This window comes from Equus przewalskii, chromosome 23 (genome assembly GCF_037783145.1).
Source record: "Equus przewalskii isolate Varuska chromosome 23, EquPr2, whole genome shotgun sequence".
Taxonomy (NCBI): Eukaryota; Metazoa; Chordata; class Mammalia; order Perissodactyla; family Equidae; genus Equus; species Equus przewalskii.
In genome coordinates, this window is record NC_091853.1 from 14,908,188 (window position 1) to 14,929,769 (window position 21,582).

At 47.4% G+C, this 21,582-nt stretch overlaps 1 protein-coding gene across 3 annotated transcripts in view; it reads left to right on the forward strand.

Annotated features, from left to right (window-relative positions):
* CACNA1E (calcium voltage-gated channel subunit alpha1 E) overlaps positions 1-21,582 on the forward strand; it is a 475,242-nt gene that overhangs the window by 87,482 nt on the left and 366,178 nt on the right. For all 3 annotated transcript variants that reach the window (XM_070591752.1, XM_070591754.1, XM_070591753.1), the window contains exon 2: positions 17,150-17,585. In XM_070591752.1, coding sequence (XP_070447853.1) covers positions 17,164-17,585 — 422 coding nt within the window. In that variant the 5' untranslated portion in view covers positions 17,150-17,163. The remainder of the gene's footprint in view (positions 1-17,149; positions 17,586-21,582) is intronic.

Consider the following 21,582-nt stretch of genomic DNA (forward strand, 5'->3'; position numbering starts at 1 on the left):
ACAGACTGCACGGGGAAAAGCGCAGGGAGCTGTGGGAGCTCCCAGAACGTTCTGGACGAGGCGGGAGCATCAGCCCCATCCCAGTGCCTCCCAGGCTCCCAGCAGGCCTTACATGATCAAATCCTCTCCTCTTACTGGATCTCACTGAAATGAATAGTGGTTAGGGCTCTGCCCTGGGCCCCTAAGCAGCCCAGCCTCCTGCCTGACTTAGTTTCCTATTGAGCCTGCTGGGAAGGCTCCAGGAAGGACAGTAAGAGAAGATTTTGAATGGGCCTCATCTGTGATGCTTAGAATCCAGCTTCAGGATCTGACATCCCTCCCTCTGCCTTCTCCTTGTCCTCTCCTCCCCTGCCCGGCTCCTCAGCCCTGGGACCTCCTTGTGCAGCCTGAGTGTGGGGTCAACCCTAGCCCGTCCTGTCCTGCAAGCAGTTTCCCTGGGCATTCTCCCTGTTCTCAGAAAGCCCTAGCCCCATTGGCTGGGGCAGAAAGTAACCCTGGAGATCCTGGATACTCTCCTAGCAACTGTGCCAGAGGTGATGGCAACCTCATTTTTACAGGGACAGATGCTCCTGTAAGAGGAGCAAATCATTTAGGCACCCTGATGCTAGTGCTAAGGTCACCTTATCAAACTGGTGCCTAGCTCAGGAAAGCCACTGCTCCCTCCCATCCCCACTCTGGAGCTCAATTTTCCATTGTTGCTTCAGCTCCAGGCTTCTAGGGGGCTCCTTAGGCCACGGGATTCCTGCAGTGGGCTGACGCTTGGCCTTTGTCTATTCTGAGGTCAGTTGGAAAATGAGACTGCTGCCATCTCAACATCTCTGAAGACCACAGGCTCTGCCCAGATGCTTCGGCTGAGGGAGGGGCAGCTCCATTCCCATTCCTCATACGGTCTTCGGAGTGTGAGGAACAGCCGTTCTTTTCCTCCCTATTTCCTGAAAAACATGGGAGAAAACTTGAAATTGGATAATAAAAATAATAACAACACTTTCCTCCGTAAGCTTTATAGCTTAGAAAGTACTTTCCCCCACTTTATCTGATTTAATCCTCATAATAAATCTATTTCGAGGCAAGGACAATTATCTTCATTTTACAGATGAGGAAACTGAGGCCCAGGGAGGCCACTGACTTGCTTGATGACGTTAAGCTGGTAAAGGACAAAGTGAGTGATAGAGGAAAGGGAAGAAAGGACAAGTCACAGCAGAGGCGAACTCTGGAGGGAAGCCCTCCTGGCAGCTGGCGCCGGGCAGTGCAGAGAGTGCTCTCCCTCCTCCGGCCTCGCTGAAGGAGACCGGTGCTCCAGGGAGCACCAACACCTCTCTGCTTCCCCCGCATCCAGCCTGGGCCACCCTTCACTGTGACAACTTTCCGTTCTGTCTCATTTTCAGAAAAGATGTCATAGCAACGCTGCTGGACCTATGCTAGGATTGCTTTCCGAGGGCTTTCACTTTATCAAGCAAAACCAAGCACCTCTTTGAAATCTTTAGCCCCAGCCCTAAAAATCAGCCGCTCAGCTTGGTCAAAGGGCAAACAGCAATAGAGAGCCAGCTAGAAAGAGAACTCGCTTCCAGGTGGTCCTGCTGTGCAGAACGTCACTTCAGAAATTCTCTGCACTATGAGGACATAAATATTAGGGACAATCTCCTCTGCAGATTCTAGGTGAACCTTGATCCTTCAGTGAATGCCCCCACCCACCTACCAGATCCCTTAAAGATTCTTCCTCATGTTGAGCCAGCCCTGATGGCCTAGTCATTAAAGTTTGGCATGCTCCACTTGGGCGGCCCGGGTTCGGTTCCCAGGCATGGAACCCCGCCACTTGTCTGTTACTAGCCATGCTGTGGGGTCAGCTGGGGTCAGCTGACACCGAAGAACTAGAAGGACTTACAACTAAAATATGCAACTATGTACTGGGGCTTTGGGGAGGGGAAAAAAAAAGCGAGAGAGGAAGATTGGCAATAGATGTTAGCTCAGGGTGAATTTTTCCCAGGGAAAAAAAAAAAAAAGAAAGAAAGAGATTCTTCCTAGTATTGTGACCTTTTTTGCCCTTCTTCTGAAGTTGTGGGAGTTGACTCTTCCCGAAATAACCAGAATCAAAAAGTAATGGCTTGCAGGAAAGTTACAATTAGCTTTTCACTGGGAAGAAAGCTGAAAAAGATGGGTTTTTTTTGAAGGAAAAGAGGTGGAAGAAGAAAAAGAAGCAACTGAAAATGCTTGTGGTCTTCTGAGTCAATTGAGAAAACATTGAATTATTTCAGGGGAGAGCTGTTCTGACAGGCGACACATTGATTTTTGGCTTCTCTTTATTGTTTTTATTGCTGATTATAGCCTCTTTTTCTAGTTGGTCAGTGGTGGGCAGAGGTGAATGAATTACTTTTCCTCATAATCCATTGATTTCCGTGTTGACACACATCGATTTCAGCTCAGGATAAGAAAGAGCATCCTAATAGAGCTATCTAGAGTTGAAATAGTTGCCTTGGGGGCAGTGAGATCTCTGTCAATGGAGGTGTTGAAACACAGGCTGAATGACTGTACGGGGAGTCTTTAGAGCTGACTCAAGCAGCGACGGTGAGCACTGCTTGGGAAATCTTTAATGTCCTCTATCTCATGCTCAGCATCATACTTTGGAAGACTTATGCACATTAGGTAGAGCCTGTGTGTTGACTGGGACAATCTTTCCCACATGGTGGCATGCTAGATGATTTTCGATGGTGAGGAATTTGCTATTAAAAACAGGAAAAATCTAAAACAACAATGAGATACCACTGCATACCTATTAGAATGGCCAAAATCCAGGGCACCAAATGCTGGCGAGGACGTGGAGCAACCGGAACTCTCATTCCTTGCTGGTGGGAATGCAAAATGGACTTGGAATACAGTTTGGCAGTTTCTTACAAAACTAAACATACCACGACGTACAATCCGGCAATCGCTCTCCTTGGTATTTACCCAAAGGAGCTCAAAACTTATGTCCACACAAAAACCTACACACAGAAGTTTCTAGCAGCTTTATTCACAATTTACAAAACTTGGGAGTAAGATGTCCTTCTCTAGGTGGGTGGATAAATAAACTGTGGTACATCCACACAATGGAATATTATTCCACACTAAAAATAAATGAGTTATCAAGCCATGAAAAGACATAGGAGGAATTTAAATGCATATTACTAAGTGAATGAAGCCAATCTGAAAAGGCTACATACTGTATGATTCCAACTATATAACAGTCTAGGAAAGGCAAAACCGTGGAGACAGTCAAAAGATCAGCGGTTGCCAGGAGTTAGAGGAGAGGGGGCGTGACTAGGCAGAGCACAGAGGATTTTTAGGGCAATGAAAATACTCTGTATGAAACTGTAATGGTGGATCCATGTCATTACACATTTATCCAAACCCATAGAATGCATGACACCCTAGAGTGAACTCTAATGTAAACTACAGACTTTGGGTGAGGATGACGTGTTAATGTCCATCATCAATTGTAATAGATATACCACTCTGGGGGGGATGTCAATATGGAGGAGGCTATGCATGTGTGGAGGCAGGAGGTACATGGGAACTGTTTGTGTTTTCCTCTCAATTTTGCTTTGAACTTAAAGCTGCTCTAAAAAATAAAGTATTTTTTAAAAAACTGAAAAAAAAGTAAAAATATAATTAGCACATCAAATCATGATTTTATGGATATCGCTGCCTAAGATGAAGCTAAGACAAACAATGCTATGGTAACCCAGAGTAAGACTGCAAAAATCACAGGTGGAGTCCTAAGACATGACTGTGATCATTTAAAACCTTCATTGCTGAATTTCAGCCCTGATGGTTCCAAAGAATGAATGGTATGAATGATCCAGACAAAGACTATGGACTCTTGTCTGCTGTATTTCCACGCCATATCTCAGTGCTCTTTTCAATGATACAGTGTGAAGCAGATATGAATCCGCACAGCCACAAAACTCAGGTTATAAAAGTGTAGCTTCCGTTATTTCCAGAACCTTATTTGATTTCTGAGTCCTCAGCCACTTTAATGGAAAACAACTTGATCTTTCCAAATTCGTGTTCTCCCTTAGTTTTAGCCAGAGATTTTCTAGTTAACTCATGATGCATCATTCATTTGATTAAATATATAGCTAACTAATACTCTGCTTCCTACTTCTTCTTTCTTGGCACTTACATGACCTGACATTGGGATGGAGCAGCTGGCCTGTGGCCTCTCGGGGGCTGGCTGCAGACTGGCTGTGGCTAGAGGGCAGGTGTCTTCCCTGTGTGTGGGCATTGGCGTCCATGCCCATTCCATCAGCTGCTGGAGCCTCTGCCTGCCCCGCCTTGCCTCTAGTCACCTGTCTCTTCCTTGCCCAAACCTTGAGGCTCCTTCAGAGCAGCTGGCAAGAGCAGTGGGCAGGAGTGCATGCTGAGGCTAGGAAATCTTCAGAGATTCCTCTGCACCACTCAGGGGACACAGGAGCTTTAGGAGTGGGCTGTGGCTATCTCAGGCCCTCTCTCTCTGCCTCTACCCAGTCTTGTCCTGCATCCATTTTTCCTTGCATATGTTGGACTCCTATCGATCAGGGTGCTTTGTATGGCTGTCTCTGCCCAGGGTTCCAGGAGGAAGTGGGCACGCTTGCTGTATTATTGCCGAAATAGCTTCTAGATGGTCTCCTGGCCGCTTCCCCTGCTCCCCTACAGTCTATTCTCAACAACAGCCAAGTAGGGTAGTGTCATAACTCTGCTTAAAACCCTCCAATAGCTTCCCATTTCACTCAGAGCAAAAGCCAAAGGCCCTCATGATTGGCCCTCCACATTACGTCTCTGACTTCATCTCCTGCCACTCTTGTTCTAGCCACACTGGTCTCCTGGCTGCTCCTAGAACGTGCTAGGCATGCCCCCACGTTGGGGCCTTTGCATTGCCTTTTCTGTCTTCTGGATATCTGAGTTGTTCACTCCTTCCCTTCCTTCAAGTTTGCTCATATGTCACCTTCTCAGTGAGCCCTACCCTGCCCACGCTATTCAAATTGCAACCCACCCCAACTCCTACCCTCTCTGCCTGGCCCACTCTGACATAATGTACAGTTCTCAGCTTTAATAGCCTGTCCTCCAGGCAGCCTCCTCAACTCCCCAGTGCCCTCTTTGGACTCCCAAAGCACTTTATTCTTCTTTCTCATTTGAGCACTGATCACTGTCATGTCAACTTCTGTTTAGTGGTCTGTTTTTAGCCCTGATGCCTAGCACAGTGCCCAGCATTTAAGAAGTGCCCATTATAAATGCGCTGAATGCATACATGATTGGGTGAATGAGTGAACGACTCAGTTCATTTATAAAAAAACCTTAAAGATGGTTGAGATGATTAGCTAGAAGGCTTATAAAGCCTTTAGTATGGTGCTTGGCTCAAAAAGAGGTAATTTATATTTATAGTGTATATGATAAGGAAGGGCTTCTTGCCATATTTTGTCTATAATTCAACTAGTCCCAGTGAAAAGGGCACTGATTTTTATATAGGAGAAAGCAGACTAAAATGCTTAAAAAATGTGTGTATGTTGGATGGAAGGGGCACTCCTATTTTTTTTACAGTATCAAGTCTTTCTTACACACGACTAACAGAGGCCTCTCTTCTTGTCTCACCTCCTGTTGTCACTGCCTGGCTGTTAGCAGCCCAGCTCCTGGAATACTGGCACTTAGGATGTGCTAATGTATTTCAGTGATTTTCATTTCACCTCTAACTAAGAGCCTGGTGCTGGGGGAGCTCAAGTTTGGGGTAGGAAGAAGAGGTAGAAGAAAGGCAGGCTGAACTATCTCGGAGCATGTGTGTGTGGCTAGATGGTCCAACCTTTCCGGTGCTCCCCAATTTTGTATAACTATATTTTTTCAATATAGGTAACTATACGACACATTTCTGATATATAATTTTGCAAATAAGAAAAAAAATCCTTTTTTCGGACCCATTTTAATTTTGGATTGAATAGCAATGTTACCTTAATCATGGGGATTTTTTGTAGAAGATAATGACGAAGACAGTCAGGAATTTGGCAACAGCCAGTGGGCGGCATAATGACCCTGGCAGCTGGAGGATGCTGGAGGGATACAAGGTGGTGAGAGAGCGCCCAGGGACCAGGAAAGGAGTTGGGAAAGATCCCAAGACTCATTTTGTCCATTTCCTCCTTTTATCCCAGAGTAGAACCATGACTTGATTCTAGTCAGGTGGTGACAAGATGTGTTGTGTCAAGCTAAGAGCAAGCAATACTGTGCTCAGATAGAAAGTGCCACTGACCACAGCTCTGCTTGTTCTGCACAGACCTGTGTAAACACATAGAGCCAGGCCTGGGGGGAGTGGGAGGTGGGCGGGGGTCAGGTAGAATCTGGTACAAATATGCATGAACTTATTACCCTCTGCACAGCCATGTCCATGCAGTCACTGAAACATGCAAGGGATAGGACTGTTTGAGGTCCCATCCACTTTCAAAGTACAGCTTCCCAGAGAGACATTGGGTAAGGAATCAGAAATTGAAGTTCACATTCAATGTTTACTAGCTATGTGACCTTGGGTAAATTTCCATTATTAAATGAGAATAGTAATAATACTTACCTTATAGAATGGTTAATAAATATGAATTTCTGGCTCTGAGTAAGTGTTCAATAAGTAAAAGCTATTATTACCATTATTATAGTTATAGTATTACTTTACTGGAGCCCAGTGCCAGGCAGTGGGTGACAGCGAGGCATTTGGAGTCCGTCAGACATGGATTAGAGGCTCTACTCCTTAATGACTGTGTGACTAACCTTGGGGAAATTACTTAACCCTTTTAAGTCTCAGTTTTCTCATTTTTAAATGGAGTTAATAATAATAGTTTTTTCATAAGATTTTTTCAAGAATTAAGTGAAATCTTAAAGGATCTATTGCATCAAAGGCCCTTAATATAATATTTACCATAAAATAAAAATTTAGTAAATATTAACCATTCTACGTATTGATGATGATAATGATGGTGGTGGTGGTGTCTACTATGACCACTAAATCTTTTTGTACTGTACGTAATTTAGTAAGAAGTCCTTTACCATATCACCCAGTTGCAATGTTCACTTCCCCACCTAAAACTTACTGCTGGCTCAGTTGAGTTTAACTTTATTCAGTTTGAGTTGAGCCATTTTCCCTTCATACGAAGGATTCTTAGAATTAGAACCCAAGGCTCAGAATTTTATGCAAGACTGAAGTCTCAGTGTCTACATATAAAAGATGGACTGCAACCAAAAATCACACAGAGGAGTGTGAGGGGACTATCCCCCTGCTGAGACCAAAACAATTTAACGGTTTGGTAGACGTGGGGAGTAGTTAAATCTTTTCATTGTGCTACGGGGTGGCCATGGGGCCTCCTTCACTTAGTATGTTTTGGGGTGCAAGCAGCAGAAAATTTAACCCAAAGAAATGGGCCTCAGCCATCGGGAGCTGTATTGCCTCATCTTGCTAGTGGTCTCGAGGTGGAGAGGCTTCCAGGTTGACTGAATCTGTGGCTCCATCTCCATTGCCTGTGATCCTCTTAGCCCTGCTCTCCTCCAGGTGGCAGCTTCCTCCTCAGGTTAGTGCTGAGGTGGTGGCAGCAGTTCCACACTTCACATCTGTGCAGGACAGTGTCCAGAGGCAGTTCCCTTAAAAGCGTCCCTTAAAAGATGGGGGAAATTTCCCAAAAGCCCAGGTAAGTTTTATCTTCTACTTCATTGGCCCTAAATGGGTCGTGTGCCCTTTCCTTGACTAATCACTGGCAAAGGGCTGGGCTTACCTTGATTGACTTAATCTAACCCTCCCTGGACCTGGGGCCATTGCCCAAACTGTATGGATACTGCACAAGGGTAGGGAATGGAAGGATCTTGATGAGGTAACCATAACGCTTACTACCGATTTTCTTTTTAGCTTGTTGGAGGTACGCAGGCACTTTCAATTTGGGTGTAGTTGTTGGTCTAATCTTACACATGCTCTGTGTCATATCGCAGAACTCCAGGAAACACCAGTCTGATTGCACACCTGGAATTGCCAACGTTGTGCACTGTTTGTATTTATTGAGTAAAAAATCCTTAAGGTCATATTATCCCTGGAAATGCAAATTTTGTTCTCAACTAATTCTTTGGCTTAAAAAACAGGTTAATTATAATATCACTGTTAGTTATTATGTGGTAAAATACACAATAAATGACCAGGAAGGAAAATCATAAAAATGAGCAGTCAGAGAGCACACAGAGGAGAGTGGCATGAAGGAAAGAGTCTAGAAGCTTTCAGAGACCAGATATGCTTCCTTCTTCCATTTCTGTTGGCGCCTGAGTATCCAGCTCCTAAGCCATGACCTTTCCACTGGTTGGCAGGCTTCTTTGTAACTTACCGTGCCTTTGCTCGCAGCTAAGAAGGTGGGTGGACAAAGGCTGAGTTCTGAGCCAGGTCTGACATCTGGACCTGACCACCAGGAGGGGCTGGCACTGGCAGGTAGACAGGGCAGAGCTCAGCATCTGGAAGGGATGGCAGCCACCACAGACCTCACAGCTGGCTAAAGTGCAAGGCCCCTGAGGGCTGTAGGCTCGCCCTTCTTCCCCCGGGGTCACGTTGTGGAGGCCTTTAATGCAGGCTTGGTGCTTTGCGTTGTTTCTCTATGTGGGATTCAGACCAGGTCTCCCAAAGCAAGCCATGTTCCCTACTTAGAGCTGCAGAGTGAGGGCCGCCTGAGATGCTATCAGGATCCTGCTTAGAGAGGAGATTCCATCTGGCTGCACAAACTGTGCCATCTCCCACCATAACTTTACTGCAGTAACTTACTTCTCTTTAGAAGACGGCTTCCAAGGAAATCAGTTCAAGTAATCTTGGTCTGCGTGGGTGGGAGGGATGTTATCAGGCACTAGTTGGAGAGTGCCAGTGCTCCTGAGATTGACACTTGAGAAGCGTTTGATGGAAAAGAGGCTATTGGGGAAGTTTTTGCAGCACTGTGGATTCAGTTGTTGGCCTGATGCTGCGTGTCTTGGGCACATACCTTTCAGGGAATACATGTGGTCCCCTGGAAGTTAGCCCCCAGCCCCTCTCTATCCAAGGCCAGGCAACTGGGGCACCTCCACTCTGTTTCTGCAAGTCCAAGGGACAGTGGCATTTGTTTTCTCTCCAGCTGTCACCTTTACTGACTCCTTCCAGAGACTACCTGAAGAGCAGTCTTCTGTCTTATTTCTGCTTCCCTTCAGGTGCTCAGAAAAAGTCCACATCCCTTTTTCTTTGTCTGTCTGTCTGTTTGTTTCTGTCTGGATGCTTTTGGAAAGTAGAAGGAATAATAGAAGCAACAAATGCTGGAAAAGTCACAAATGCTCAAAGAATTTTAAGGCATCCTTGTAGAAGTAATTCTTGATCTTTATTAAAAAGTAACTGTGCTGAATTTTTTTTTTAAACTAACTGTGCTGGGCCTAACCCCTTGGCTTTCTTTCTGGACTCTTGCTGTGGTACCACAGAGAGTTTCCAGTGCCCTACTCAGTCCCCAACCCATAGTAAGTGCTCAATCAATGTTTGTTGAGTAAATCTGTTGTCCTTTTCTGTGATGACTTCTGCACAGTGGTGTGTTAAGACTGCCCTCCCTTATTAAAGGGTATTTCTTCCTTCTCTAAGGCAGGCAGGTCCTGGGGAGGTTCTAAGCAGCTTCTTAACACAGAACAGTAAAGGTGAATATTTGTGCAAATTAGAAAGTTGCAAGCAAAAGCCTCTTAAAACAACTCCTACCCCCTCAAGGGTAGTTGTGAGGATTTCTGTAGAAGCTAGCTCTTAAAGAGGACTCACTTACCACCACAGCAAAATGATGGCATGGAAACTGCAGAGCATCTTCCTCCCTTCCTCTCTCCTCCCCACCCCCCTGCCCCCCGCTCCTTCGCTTCCCCCTAGTCCTTCCATTTATAAAGATTGGTTGAATGCTTTCAAGGGCTGGGTGCCAGGGATACAGTAGTGAATAAAGCAGGCGTGGTCTCTGCCTTCATGTAGCTTAAAGGCTAGTGTGTGTGGTCGTTAATCACAGGACTTTAGAGACAGACATGTCTGTGGTGTGAGCCTGCTATGTAATTGATTAGGACCCCCCCAACATTTAACATTTTTGGGGTCTTGTTCTCCAAGTCATCAGAATCTTTTGGTGAACTGATTGTCACAATATTTAGGGTTTCTCCTTTTTCTTTTACATATCTCTTTATCTTTCTCTGTACACATTATGATGTGGCTAATTTTCAGCAATTGATTAACACCCCAGTAGATTGGCCAATAGTCAATGTATTTGACATATTTGTAAGCATTTGCATTTGTATTTACTTTCATGATCATATCACAATACAAATAATAATAATGAATGGAGATTGCTAGTGCTTATCCACATTGGTTTTCTCCTCTTCTTCCTGGGCATCCACGTTGACTACATTTCTGCTCTCCTTCAGTGAAGCAGAGCCAAGTGACTGAATTTTGGCTAATGGAATATAGGGGAAGTGATACACACTAGTCCCCCCTTATCCATGAAGGATACATTCCAAGACCCCCAGTGGATGCCCGAAACCATGGATAATACTGAACTCCATATATACTATGTTTTTTCCTATACATACATACCTATGATAAATTTTAATTTATAAATTAGGCACAGTAAGAGATTAACAACAACAGTAATAAAATAGAACAATTCTAACAATATACTGTAATAGAAGTTACATAAATATGGTCTCTGTCTCAAAATATCTTATTGTACTGTACTCACCCTTTACCTTCTTGTGATGATGTGAGATGAAAAAATGCCTACGTAATGAGATGAATTGAGGTGAATGATGTTGGCGTTGTGATGTAGTGTTCCGGGCAGGACAAAGCGAGATGGCATGAGATTTCATCACGCTACTCAGACTGGTGTGCAATGTAAAGCATATGAGGTGTTTATTTCTGGAATTTTCCATTTGATATTTTTGGACTGCGGTTGACACAGGTAACTGAAACCACAGAAAGCGAAACTGCGGATAAGGGGGACTACTGTGCACCACTTCTGGGCATGATCTCTAGACCTCTTGCAAGCTCCCCCAAGGGCTTTTTCTTTTTCCTTGTCTCTGGACTGGAGAGAAAAAGTCTAGTGGGAGACTGTGAGGACCTAGGCTCAGGTGTTAGCTGCCTGTTTTTGTAAATGAAATTTTATTGAAACAGCCACACCCATTTATCAATGGCTGCTTTTACTTAAAAAAGGCAGAGTTGAATAATTGCAACTGAGACCTCATGGTCTGCAAAGCCTAAAATATTTACTTTCTGGACCTTTAAGAAAGAAAATTTGCCATCCTTATGGGATGACAGCCGCTGAATGAGAGAAACCTGGGTCTCTGAATGACTGTGTGGAGCAGAGTCTCTCTTTCCCATCTTCCAGGCTGACTGGCATTAGTAGACTGTGACATGAGAGAGAAATAAACTCTTACTGTATTAAACTACAGATTTTTTTAGGGTGTTTACTAGCACTATTTACTCTAATAAAATATGTCCTTTTACATAATAAAAATGACAGCTAACATTTATGGGGCATCTTTATGAGGTACTGTTCTACATGTTTCTATATTCAGTTCTCACAACAACCGTAGCAAGTATCAACTCTTAATGACCATTGTACAAATGAGGAAATGAAGGGCTATGGAATTTGCCCAGGGATTCAGTTGGTGAGAGGAGAGTGGGGTTCATACCCAGGCAGCCTGGCTCCAGCGGGCAGGCTCCTCACCTCTACTCTTTCCTCCAGGTTTACATAGTGTACAGTCTCCAGGTTCTTTCCTGGATGCTATCTTATTTGATTCTCACCACAGACTTCTGTAGCACAGGTTGTATTATTATCCTCATTGTTCAGGTGAGGAAACCGACCTAGAGAAGAGAAGTGACCTGCCAAAGCTTACTTGACTAGCAAGTGGCAGAACTGTACCCTGAATCCAGAGATTCGGACACCAGGATCACGAGCTCTTTCAACTCCTCCACGGGGGACTCGGGCGGACTTAGCGATCACTCTACATTTGAAGCAGTGTGTTTTCCTTGTGTCTTGGTTTACATTCAAAATGCACCAGCCCGTCAAATTGCTGTTGGACATTAGCCCATCCTTGAGCAGTCACCATAACAACGTAGACATACGGAGAGGAATGTGGGATGGGCAGAAACTGATGCCAGTCCAGGGGAGGATAGAGTTTTGCAGGGAGTGGGGGTGGGTCAAGGAACTCATACTGGATGTTTTTTGGTAACTTCATTTCATGATATAGACTGAAAATGGGTCAGAGGGACACTGTCCTAGGGGCCTTTCGCATCCTAATTTATCCAGGACAACACCTCTAACCAACTTAGCACAACCTCTCAGGACTACATGCTGCTTTTAGACAGTGTTTCTCAAGACATGATTCCTAGGGGGAGGGGGTGTTTATTAAAAATGCAGATTCCTGAGCCCACCCAAGATCTATTGCATGAGACTCTCTGGGGGAGGTCCCAGGAAGCTGCACTTTGAAACCAGCAATGTAGATGATTCTAATGTACACTAACACCTGAAATCCACACCTTTAGGAGGTCACGGCAGATGAAAATAACACCCAGCTTTTGCTCCTCCTTGGGATTGGTTAGCAAGCTGGCTCAGATAAGAAAATTCCTAGATGAATATTCATTTCTGCACCAGGAATGTTTCCTCTCTGAGCAGGTGGGGGAGGATGATGAGTAGGGTCATTCACTGCCTTCCCTTTTGCTGGGCAGAAACCCATTGACTAAATCTGTTCTCTTCTCTAGAGAATCCCTTTTGGAAAGGAACTCAGCATGGTGTCTCAGTTGTGTAGTATTACATTTTAAAAATTGTTTCCCTCTTGTGATTTTTCATTTCTAACAGTTAGGAATTAGAACCTTTCTGTCCTCTTCTTGCCCAGGGCAGACAGAGGGAACAGAGCTAGAATAGCTCAGGGCCAGCTCAGAGACACTTGCGTGCCCACCACTCACCTTTGACTGCCCACCAGTCCCATTTCTGCCCACCGTCTCCCAGCCTGTGCTACTTGGTGGTGTCTGCAATGGAGACTTCTTCCTCCTCGCTGAGCTCAAAATTTTCAGGGTAGGAAGACAGTACCTTCTCAAGAGCATAAGCTTCATTGACTTCCTGGTGTGCTCACTTTTCAGAAGATGGCTGGAGGATGTACATGTTCTGGAGGAATCAGAAAGTGAGCAGTGGAAAGGCAGAAGCGGGATGGGCATGAACCCAATGAGAGGAGGATGTAAGTCCTTGACATGGAAGACTCACCTGCTGGGCCTGAGAGGCACAGACAAGCCAAGGGGATGCATGAGCCACTATTGCTAAAATGATCAAAAATAGATGAATGACAATTAAAAGTCTTGATAGGATATAAAGAGAAAGATGGTGCAAAGGACATAATATTCCTTTGGGGAGGAAGATCTCATCTTTGACTCTGGAAGGATGAGAGAGGGGGAGACTTCAGAGGCAGGCAGGAGTGTAGCTACTGGCTCACGTGTCTTTGGCAGTGCAGGATGCTTGCGGGGGTCGGGGGTGCGGATGGAGTTCGAGAGAGCCCTTACCCTGCTCCCCAGGTGCCCTGACAAGCAAGGGGAGAGTTTTTATGGGGCTGCTGGGTTGCAAATGTGTCACTAAGCCCTCTTCCTCCTTAGGACCCCCATAATTTAAAATTTCATCCCCTGCCCATTAGCCAGACATAGCCATAAAGAATAAGAAGAGAGGTGGGTGGAAAGCAAGGAAGATAGGTGCCCTTGGAACCTTCATTAGCTCATTCTTGGACCAGTATCTCAGAGCAGCGGGGCCTGTTTTCCTTCCATTAGGGACTTGGGGCAGGGGCTACACAACAGCAACTTTGCACTCAGGAAGCTTCTTACTTGGTGTGTCCACCCTTGATTCTGTTTTGTGGATCTCCATTCCTTCTTTTTGCCTGCTGCTCTGTAGAAGCTGCCCTCATGGGCGTAGACTGAGTGACAATGAGGGGGTACAAGAGATGCAGCTGAAAGGCCAAAGTTTATAAATAAAGTTTTATCAGAACATAGTCACGCACATTCATTTACGTGTTGCCTGATTGCTTTCATGCTACAATAGCAGAATTTGAGTAACAGAAATTGCATGGCTTGCACAGTCTAAAATATTTACTATCTGGTCCTTTACAAGAAGAGTTTGCGAGTCCTTCTAGATCTAGATTGCTAGATCTAGAGATCTTGCCCTGGCATTTAAATGCTTAGCCTTGAAGTGACACATATCACTCCACTCACAACTCACTGGCCAGAATGGTCACACGACCCTGTTCAACCACTGGGGGCCAGGCAGTGCAACCTACTATATGCCCAGGAAGAGGATAACCAGAATATTTGGCAAACGGTACTGATGACCATCGCCACAACCTACTATGTGTTGAACAACCTACTGTGTGTTGAACTTGGTACTAGGTGCTGGATATAGAAAGATAAGTCAAAATCCCTGATCTCAAGGAACTCAAGGAATGCCAGAATTTGGGGGCTGGGGGAAGGCTAAGTATAGAGCAGATTCAAGTGTCCTTCCCTGGAATATGGAGAGCCTGTCTTATCTAAATTGCCTGAGATGGAAAATGTTCTCTCAGCTTGATGATAGCCAGACATGGGGACTGGCCGGCTTGGCAGGAAGTGGGGGCGACAGATTCCCCTGGTGAACATTTATATCAATAATAGAAGGGTTGTTTAACAGGAATTCTTAAAGGAAAGATGAGATAATTTCATGTTTTGATATTTGTAAAATTGATTGTTGAAGCGGGAGCTCTGCAGTGCATATTATTGCTGCTGTAATTTTGGCAGAGACGTGATTCAAATTGGCAAAGTGTCTGGGAAGGGGAAATCCAGCAAGGAGAGAGAGGCTTCGGTGGGCCAGGAAGCAGAGGCAAGGAGCCAGGTCATGGTGGCCTGGTGAGAGCTGTGAGGGTGGCCCAGGAGCATCGCTGTGGACGGACATGAGGGAGAGGAGGCTGCAGGCGACAGAACCTGAGGCCGCTTGAGTTTCTGGTGGTGCTAAAGCCTGGGGAGGGTGTGGGAGCAGCCTGGGGAGGGGTGCGTGCATGTGTGTGGTGAGGGAGAGACATTTAAACATCGTAGGAATGAAGGATAAATTTAAAATCCATCAAGCAGAGTTGAGACAGAATGACAACGTGAGGAACATGAATCACTCTTTCTAGGGACCCACCCAACTGTTTGCAGGGTTTGAAATGTATTTTCTCTTTCTTTTCTCCTCCCTACCAAGCTTATCCTGGACCCTTTACCTTCCCTCTCCCTGCTCCCTTGACTCAGCCCCAGTGCCTGAATATCTAGCCCTGACCAGCACATCCCAGGGCCTCCAGCCCAGCGTCACCGAGGCCTTGGGGTGCGGTGCCAGGAGGGCTGGGAAGAACAGTCTAGACGCTAGAAAGGCAGGAGAGACAAATGAAGAAGACGCTTTAGGGAGGCTCTTTCATAAGATCCCCTTGGCTTTTCCTTTTCTATCTACTACCTTAGTGTAATGAGGAGGGGGTGGGGAGAGACATCTACGGATTCTGCTTCGTGTGGTAGAAGCAGAGTGATGACTACAGTGGAAAAAACTATGAGCAAGGATTTGAAACCTGAGCTCTCTCCCAGCTCCAGCTTTTACTGGTAGTGTGCCCCTGGGCAAGCCTCTCTGCCTCTCCACACCTCAGCTCCCTCACCTTTAGCATGATGTGACTAGACTGTTAAGGTTCCTGCCCATTTTCACATTCTTCGTTTTTGTGATTTGCAATTTGACTTGCAGTCCAGACCAGAGAAGGCAGGGGCGGGTCCTGGAGGGCAGCATTCTGCGAGGACGCCTCCCCTGGGGGCCCAGCACAGTCCCCACAGTGGCGGCTGCCCACTAAAGCCCCTCCGAGCATGTGGAGCAAACGGCACTTCTTAGGGCCCAGGGGGCATGTGTGTGCCACTTGTGGTCACTAGGGGCATAGTTGGGAATGTGGCAGAGGAGGAGGCTGGGAATTCAGGTCTTGGGCTCATGGCTGGGAGGGAGACATTAAACAGGTATCTCGAAAAGGTGGTAAGTTCAGGTCCTCTCAAGTCAGGACTGTCCCCCAGACCTCAGGCTTGCTACGGGAACTCTGTGAATCCTTGGGGTTCCGTAAGTCCTCTCTGCACATGCTCCTCCTCTTGCTTATAAGCCTCTCCTGTTTGTTTCTCACCTGGCGAGTTCTGTCTAAATCCAGCCTCAGGGTCACTTCCTCCACGAAGCCCTCCTGACCTCCCCCCGGTGGGCCGAGGTGCCCCTCCTGTGAGCTCCTATAGCCATCAGGACTATCTCATCATAGCACACCATGTTGTGTGGCCAAAGCAACCTTCTTCCTGTCTCTCCTGCCAAGAGACTGAACCCAGCTCCTCTTGGTGTGCCCAGGGCCTGGCACCGGTGGTAAGCAATAATATGCAGTCAGTGTAGACTGAATGAGTATGTCTTTAAGAGGCAAATCTGGCCACATCCTCCTTGGCATGGAAACGGAAAAGGAGGCTCAAGGAGCCAGCAAAGGCACCTGATTCCACACATGCTCCCAGATCCTGCAGCAGATGCAGGCATTAGGAAAGGAAGAAGGAACGGGTCTTGGGGACCCAGTGCTCAAGAGTAGCCCGCCCGAGGCTGGTCCTGAGGGAGAGAGCTGGAGAGTTAGGGTGGCAGGTGGGGGTGAGACCTCCCCAGAGCAGGTGGGACACCTGGAGAGGGTTAGAGGAATTCTTCCACCACAAGTGGCAGAGGACAGCGTGCTGTCAGAAGGGGGCGTTGCTGAGAAGGACAGCCTTTGGAGTTCTCCTCTCCTGGCAGCAGCACCTGACACATTTATCACCTATTGCTTTAACCTCGGTCTTCTGCACTAGACTGTGAAGTTCACGGGGGCAGAAATTGAGTCTGCTTTGTTTAACTTTGGATACCCAGCACCTGGCACGGGATCTGGACCACAGTGGCTGCTCCTGAGTTCAACCATCATTTTTTGAGTTCCTTCTGTGTGCCAGTTTCTGGGCCAGGCCGGGACGTTGCACTGAGTAAGCCCGAAGAAGCCTTGCCCTGGAGGACAGCATCATTAACCTCTCTCTCTTCTCTATTTCCCTCGTGCCCACCCCCTCCCCTCCCCTCCCCTCCCCCTCCTCCCCCTTATCTCTGCCCGCCTCCCCTCGCAGAGCAATGTTCTGTGATGGTGCCCGAGATGCGTGGACTGAGCCCAGGCCGCAGGCTGCCCGAGCCCGCCCCCTGCCCGACTGCGGGCGGGAGCCCTGAGCCGGGGCCCGCGGGCCGCCTCCGCCGCCACGTCCTGGCCTTGCCCGAGGAGGAGGCATGGCGGCCCCAGCAGTGCGCCCTGCTCGAGGCCGACGCCTCCGACGAGGTGGGCATGCTGCCGGCCTCCCCGCGCGCCGCCGCCGCCGGCTTCGACAACTTCTTCCCGGTGCAGGAGGGCGAGGGCCCGGGCTGGGAGGGCAGCTCCAGCCCCTTCCTCCCCGTGAGCCCAGAGGTGATGAAGCGGCGGCGCGGCGGCCTCATCGAGCAGCGCGACATCATCAAGGCCCACGAGGCGCACAAGATGCAGAGCACCCCGCAGGCCCGGCGCAAGGAGTGGGAGTGAGTACCTGGGGCGGGGCCGCGGGGACACACGGGCGGGCCGGCCCGGCGAGGCAGCCAGGGCGGAGCGGGAGTGGGCACGGCTTGCCCGGGGTCGGAGTCGAGGGTCCCCCGGGAAAGGATGATCCAGCGGGAAAGGATGGTCCAGCGAGGCAGATACGCTGGTCTCTGTTGGTGCTGAAGAGGCATTTGACCTTCCGCGTGAGGTTCCTGCATCAGCCTTCATCTCACTAACTAGCTGCAGGCTGCACGGTACAGCGCTGAAGTCTATGGCTGTCAAATGGGGGCGAGTCAAGTTTGCCTCCTCAAACACGCCTAGTTTTCCAATAGTCTATGGGGAAAGAACTGGGGTCTGTTTGGCACTCTGAGTCCCCCTGAAAAGTGGAGCTCTATAAAACCACGGAAAAGCCACCAGAAGGTGAATCATCTGTGTCGTCTTTCCTTCTGGAACTGCGGCTAACCCTCCTATTTCTAGTATCATCCTTGGGTGAATGATTACATTTGGGGACAAGTCTTCAGTGGATGGAAGATTGACTAGGATCTGTGGCGCCCCCGTGACTTCATCTCTGATCTTTTTGCATCGAGCAAAAGGATTTATGTTCTGTCTTAGGCTTCCTTTAACCTAATTCCTCCCTGTTGAGAACTTGGGCTTTTATTTCTAGGAGTCATAAATTAAAGGAAGATAGTATTTCCTATAATTCTCTGTTGCCCAGGTTTATGCCCTCCCTCCAGCTCCCCCGAACTTCGTTTTGTCCTTTGGACGCCAGTGTTTATTCTACACGTTTGCATGTCCTGTGGTCTGTATGTCTCTATCTCCTCTTTTTTTTTTTTTTTTTTTAAAGATTTTATTTTTTCCTTTTTCTCCCCAAAGCCCCCCGGTACATAGTTGTGTATTCTTCGTTGTGGGTTCTTCTAGTTGTGGCATGTGGGATGCTGCCTCAGCGTGGTCTGATGAGCGGTGCCATGTCCGCGCCCAGGATTCGAACTGACGAAACACTGGGCCGCCTGCAGCAGAGCGCGCGAATTTAACCACTCGGCCACGGGGCCAGCCCCTGTCTCTATCTCCTCTTGCCTTCGGTTGTTGAGTTGTTAGATGTCATCAAGTGCCAAAAGACCAGCAACAGGTGTATTTTGATGATGGTGGGCATAGTGGAATTTACCTACCTGGGTTTGATGGACATTCTAGATGGTGCAAATCTGGGGGTAGATTAGCTGATCTCTGGTGGTCTTTTCCTATGAGGTTAATGTTTCTTACTTTGTTCATTTGTTCAGTGAGCCCTATTATGTGCTGGAATCCTGGGATTCAGGATTCACAGTTGGGTACCCAGCAATCAACAAACCTTCTCTCTTGTTCATCTCCCAGTGCTATTAGTCTTTAAAACCTCACATAGCTCTCTCTAAGTGCCAGCAACGTGCTAAGCACCTTATGTATATGAACTCATGTTAAACCATTGCTATGAGGTAGGTACAATTATTGTCCAACTTTAACCAGTGAGGCACAGAGAAGTTAAGTGCCTTTCCCAAGGTCACTCCAATAACTGTACCATGATTGTGATTTGGTACTGATTAGGGGTGTGTACCATGGCAGTCTGGTTCTAGAATTCATGATGACACAGTGCTTTCATTCCAGTTCCCGCAGTACTTATCTCAACCACCTGTGGAGATCCCATGGCAAGAGCACTGGTTTGAGTGTTGAGAGTCTTGCGTCTGATCCCCAGGGTGACTTAACTAGTGGTATGATCTCAAGTAAGTCACTTCATTGTGGCTTTGAGATACACGTAGGAGGAAGTGGCTGGCTACCTGAATACTGTGCAGCTCTGGTGGTGTTTCTTCATATTCAGAAGTACCATATTTTTATGCACCTCTGTTTGTCTTCCTAAGAGGACTCTGAACAACTTGCGGGCAGACACTGTCCTGCACATTCTTCATGTCACTCAATGCCTGACATATGGCCTAAGCCAAGAATTCCTACAATGCTCACTGAAAAACTAGCTTCACCATGACTAGCAATGTGCAAATAACTCTTATGTCTTTCTTTAAGTTAGACTTTTGTTCATTGGAGGACGTAAAGGTCTAGTACCAGCTACCTGCTTGGGGTGGCAGTGGGGATGGTTGGGAGACTGTGCGTTCACCTGGGCAGGTCCAAGAGGAGGTGAAACAATGTAGACAGACCAATGGCCTGGGGCATGTCAACCTTCAAGGGTGTAGCTGTGGAGGAGTAGCCCACAAAGGAGTTGAGAAGGAGTGCCCAGGAAGGAAAAAGGAAACCCAGAGAGGACTGGGACAAAGAAGTGAAAAGAAGGAAGAAGTCAACATCTGTGTAGGATGTTGCTGAGGTCAAATAAAATGAGGATGGAGATGGAATCGCTGATTTTGGCAATATGGAGGTGACCTTAATGGGAGCAGTTTCAGTAGGCCAGGGCCCAGTTGGATGGGTTGAAGAGAGAATGAGAGGGGACAGACACAGTGACGTTGCCCCATAATCTCTGCTCCCCAACACTCAGCCTCATGGCTGCAGTCCATATGGAGGCCTCCATGGTCAATACCACCATGCTTTTTTCCTCACCACCCCAGCTCCCTCCCCATGTGGTTCTGTACATGCCTTAATCTGACTCACTTCCCACCCCTCCCCAACTCTCCAAATCCTAATATTGCACTGTCTGAAACTCAGGTTCCAGCATCAGAAAAATCCTCTACATCCTCTCCCCTTCTCTGGACGTTCCCTTCACCTCCCTGTTCTGAGCAGAAGCTGCCTCTCCCCTGAGAACGCTGCTTGAGCTGCAGCCGCCTCGTGTGGTGGCTGTCTTCCGTCCCACACTGCCTCGTGCTCTTGAGCCAGGAGGTGAGATAGGCATTTACTTACTCCTCCCTGTTGCTTCCCGACCATTATTCCTCACTCTTGTCCTAAAATGGCAGCTTTGGAGCTCATGCCATCAGACCATACACCTGCTCCTCCTTCTTTTGCAGCCGTCTGCAGACTCCCAGGTCACTCCCTGCATCCCAGGAAGATGTTAGCTCTTGGTTTGCCGCCTCTCTCCCCATCTCTTCTCCTGCCAGCAGTTCTTGGTGATTTCCGTAGCCACTTAGATGACCCTTCCTGTATTCTGGACTCTTGGTTCCTAAACCGCTTCTCTCCAGTGATTTTGCCTCCATGCTTCCCACTGAGACCTTATTTCTGTGGCTGCCTGGACCTTGTCATAACTGCACTGCTTCTAATCTCAGTTTCAGGCCTCCCAGTCTTTCTGTCCAGTTCACTCCCTCTAGTGCTCGATTCCCAAGATCCTTTAATCTCACTGGCATCCACAAGACATCGATCCTGTTACTTTTTCACTGTCCCCCTCCCCAACCGTATCCTCACTTCCCATCTTAGCAAAATTAAATTCCATTGTAGGAACCGAAAGTACTCCCCTGGGCAAAATGGTGAGATTTCACTTGAGGTCTCCTCCTGCCCTCTCAACTCTTTCTCCTACAACTTCTAAGATAGAGCCAGTTGTCAGCCAAGGGCGAGAATGCTGGAAGCCTCCTGAATTGATCTCTGGTTGACTTCATGCTTCTCCATCATTATAATCACTTCCTGTTTTCACCCTCAACTTCCTTGCCCCTCTGTTGCTCCATGATACCAGTCTGGCACAATGCCAGTTCTGGTTAAATCCCACTTGCCACCTAAGCTTCACCTGCACTGGGGCAGCTGAACATTGCTGAGAAGAACTCACAGCCGTGCTGAATGGTCTCACCATAAATTCATGATCCCACCTCAAGTTGGCTCTTAGTCCTGCCCAGAAATCCTACTGCTTTCCCCCTTTCCACTCACCCTCACACTCGTTTAGAGATTATTTCACACTGCTTTCCCTTAATTCTCAAACCCCAATGTCTCTTGCCAGCCCATTCCTAGCTCATGACCACAATCGCCTCCTACTTCACTGGGAAAACAGCAGTCATCTGAAGAGGCTTGTGTGAGTTTGCATTGGGCCCCTGTACCAGGCCTTTCCTCCTGTTT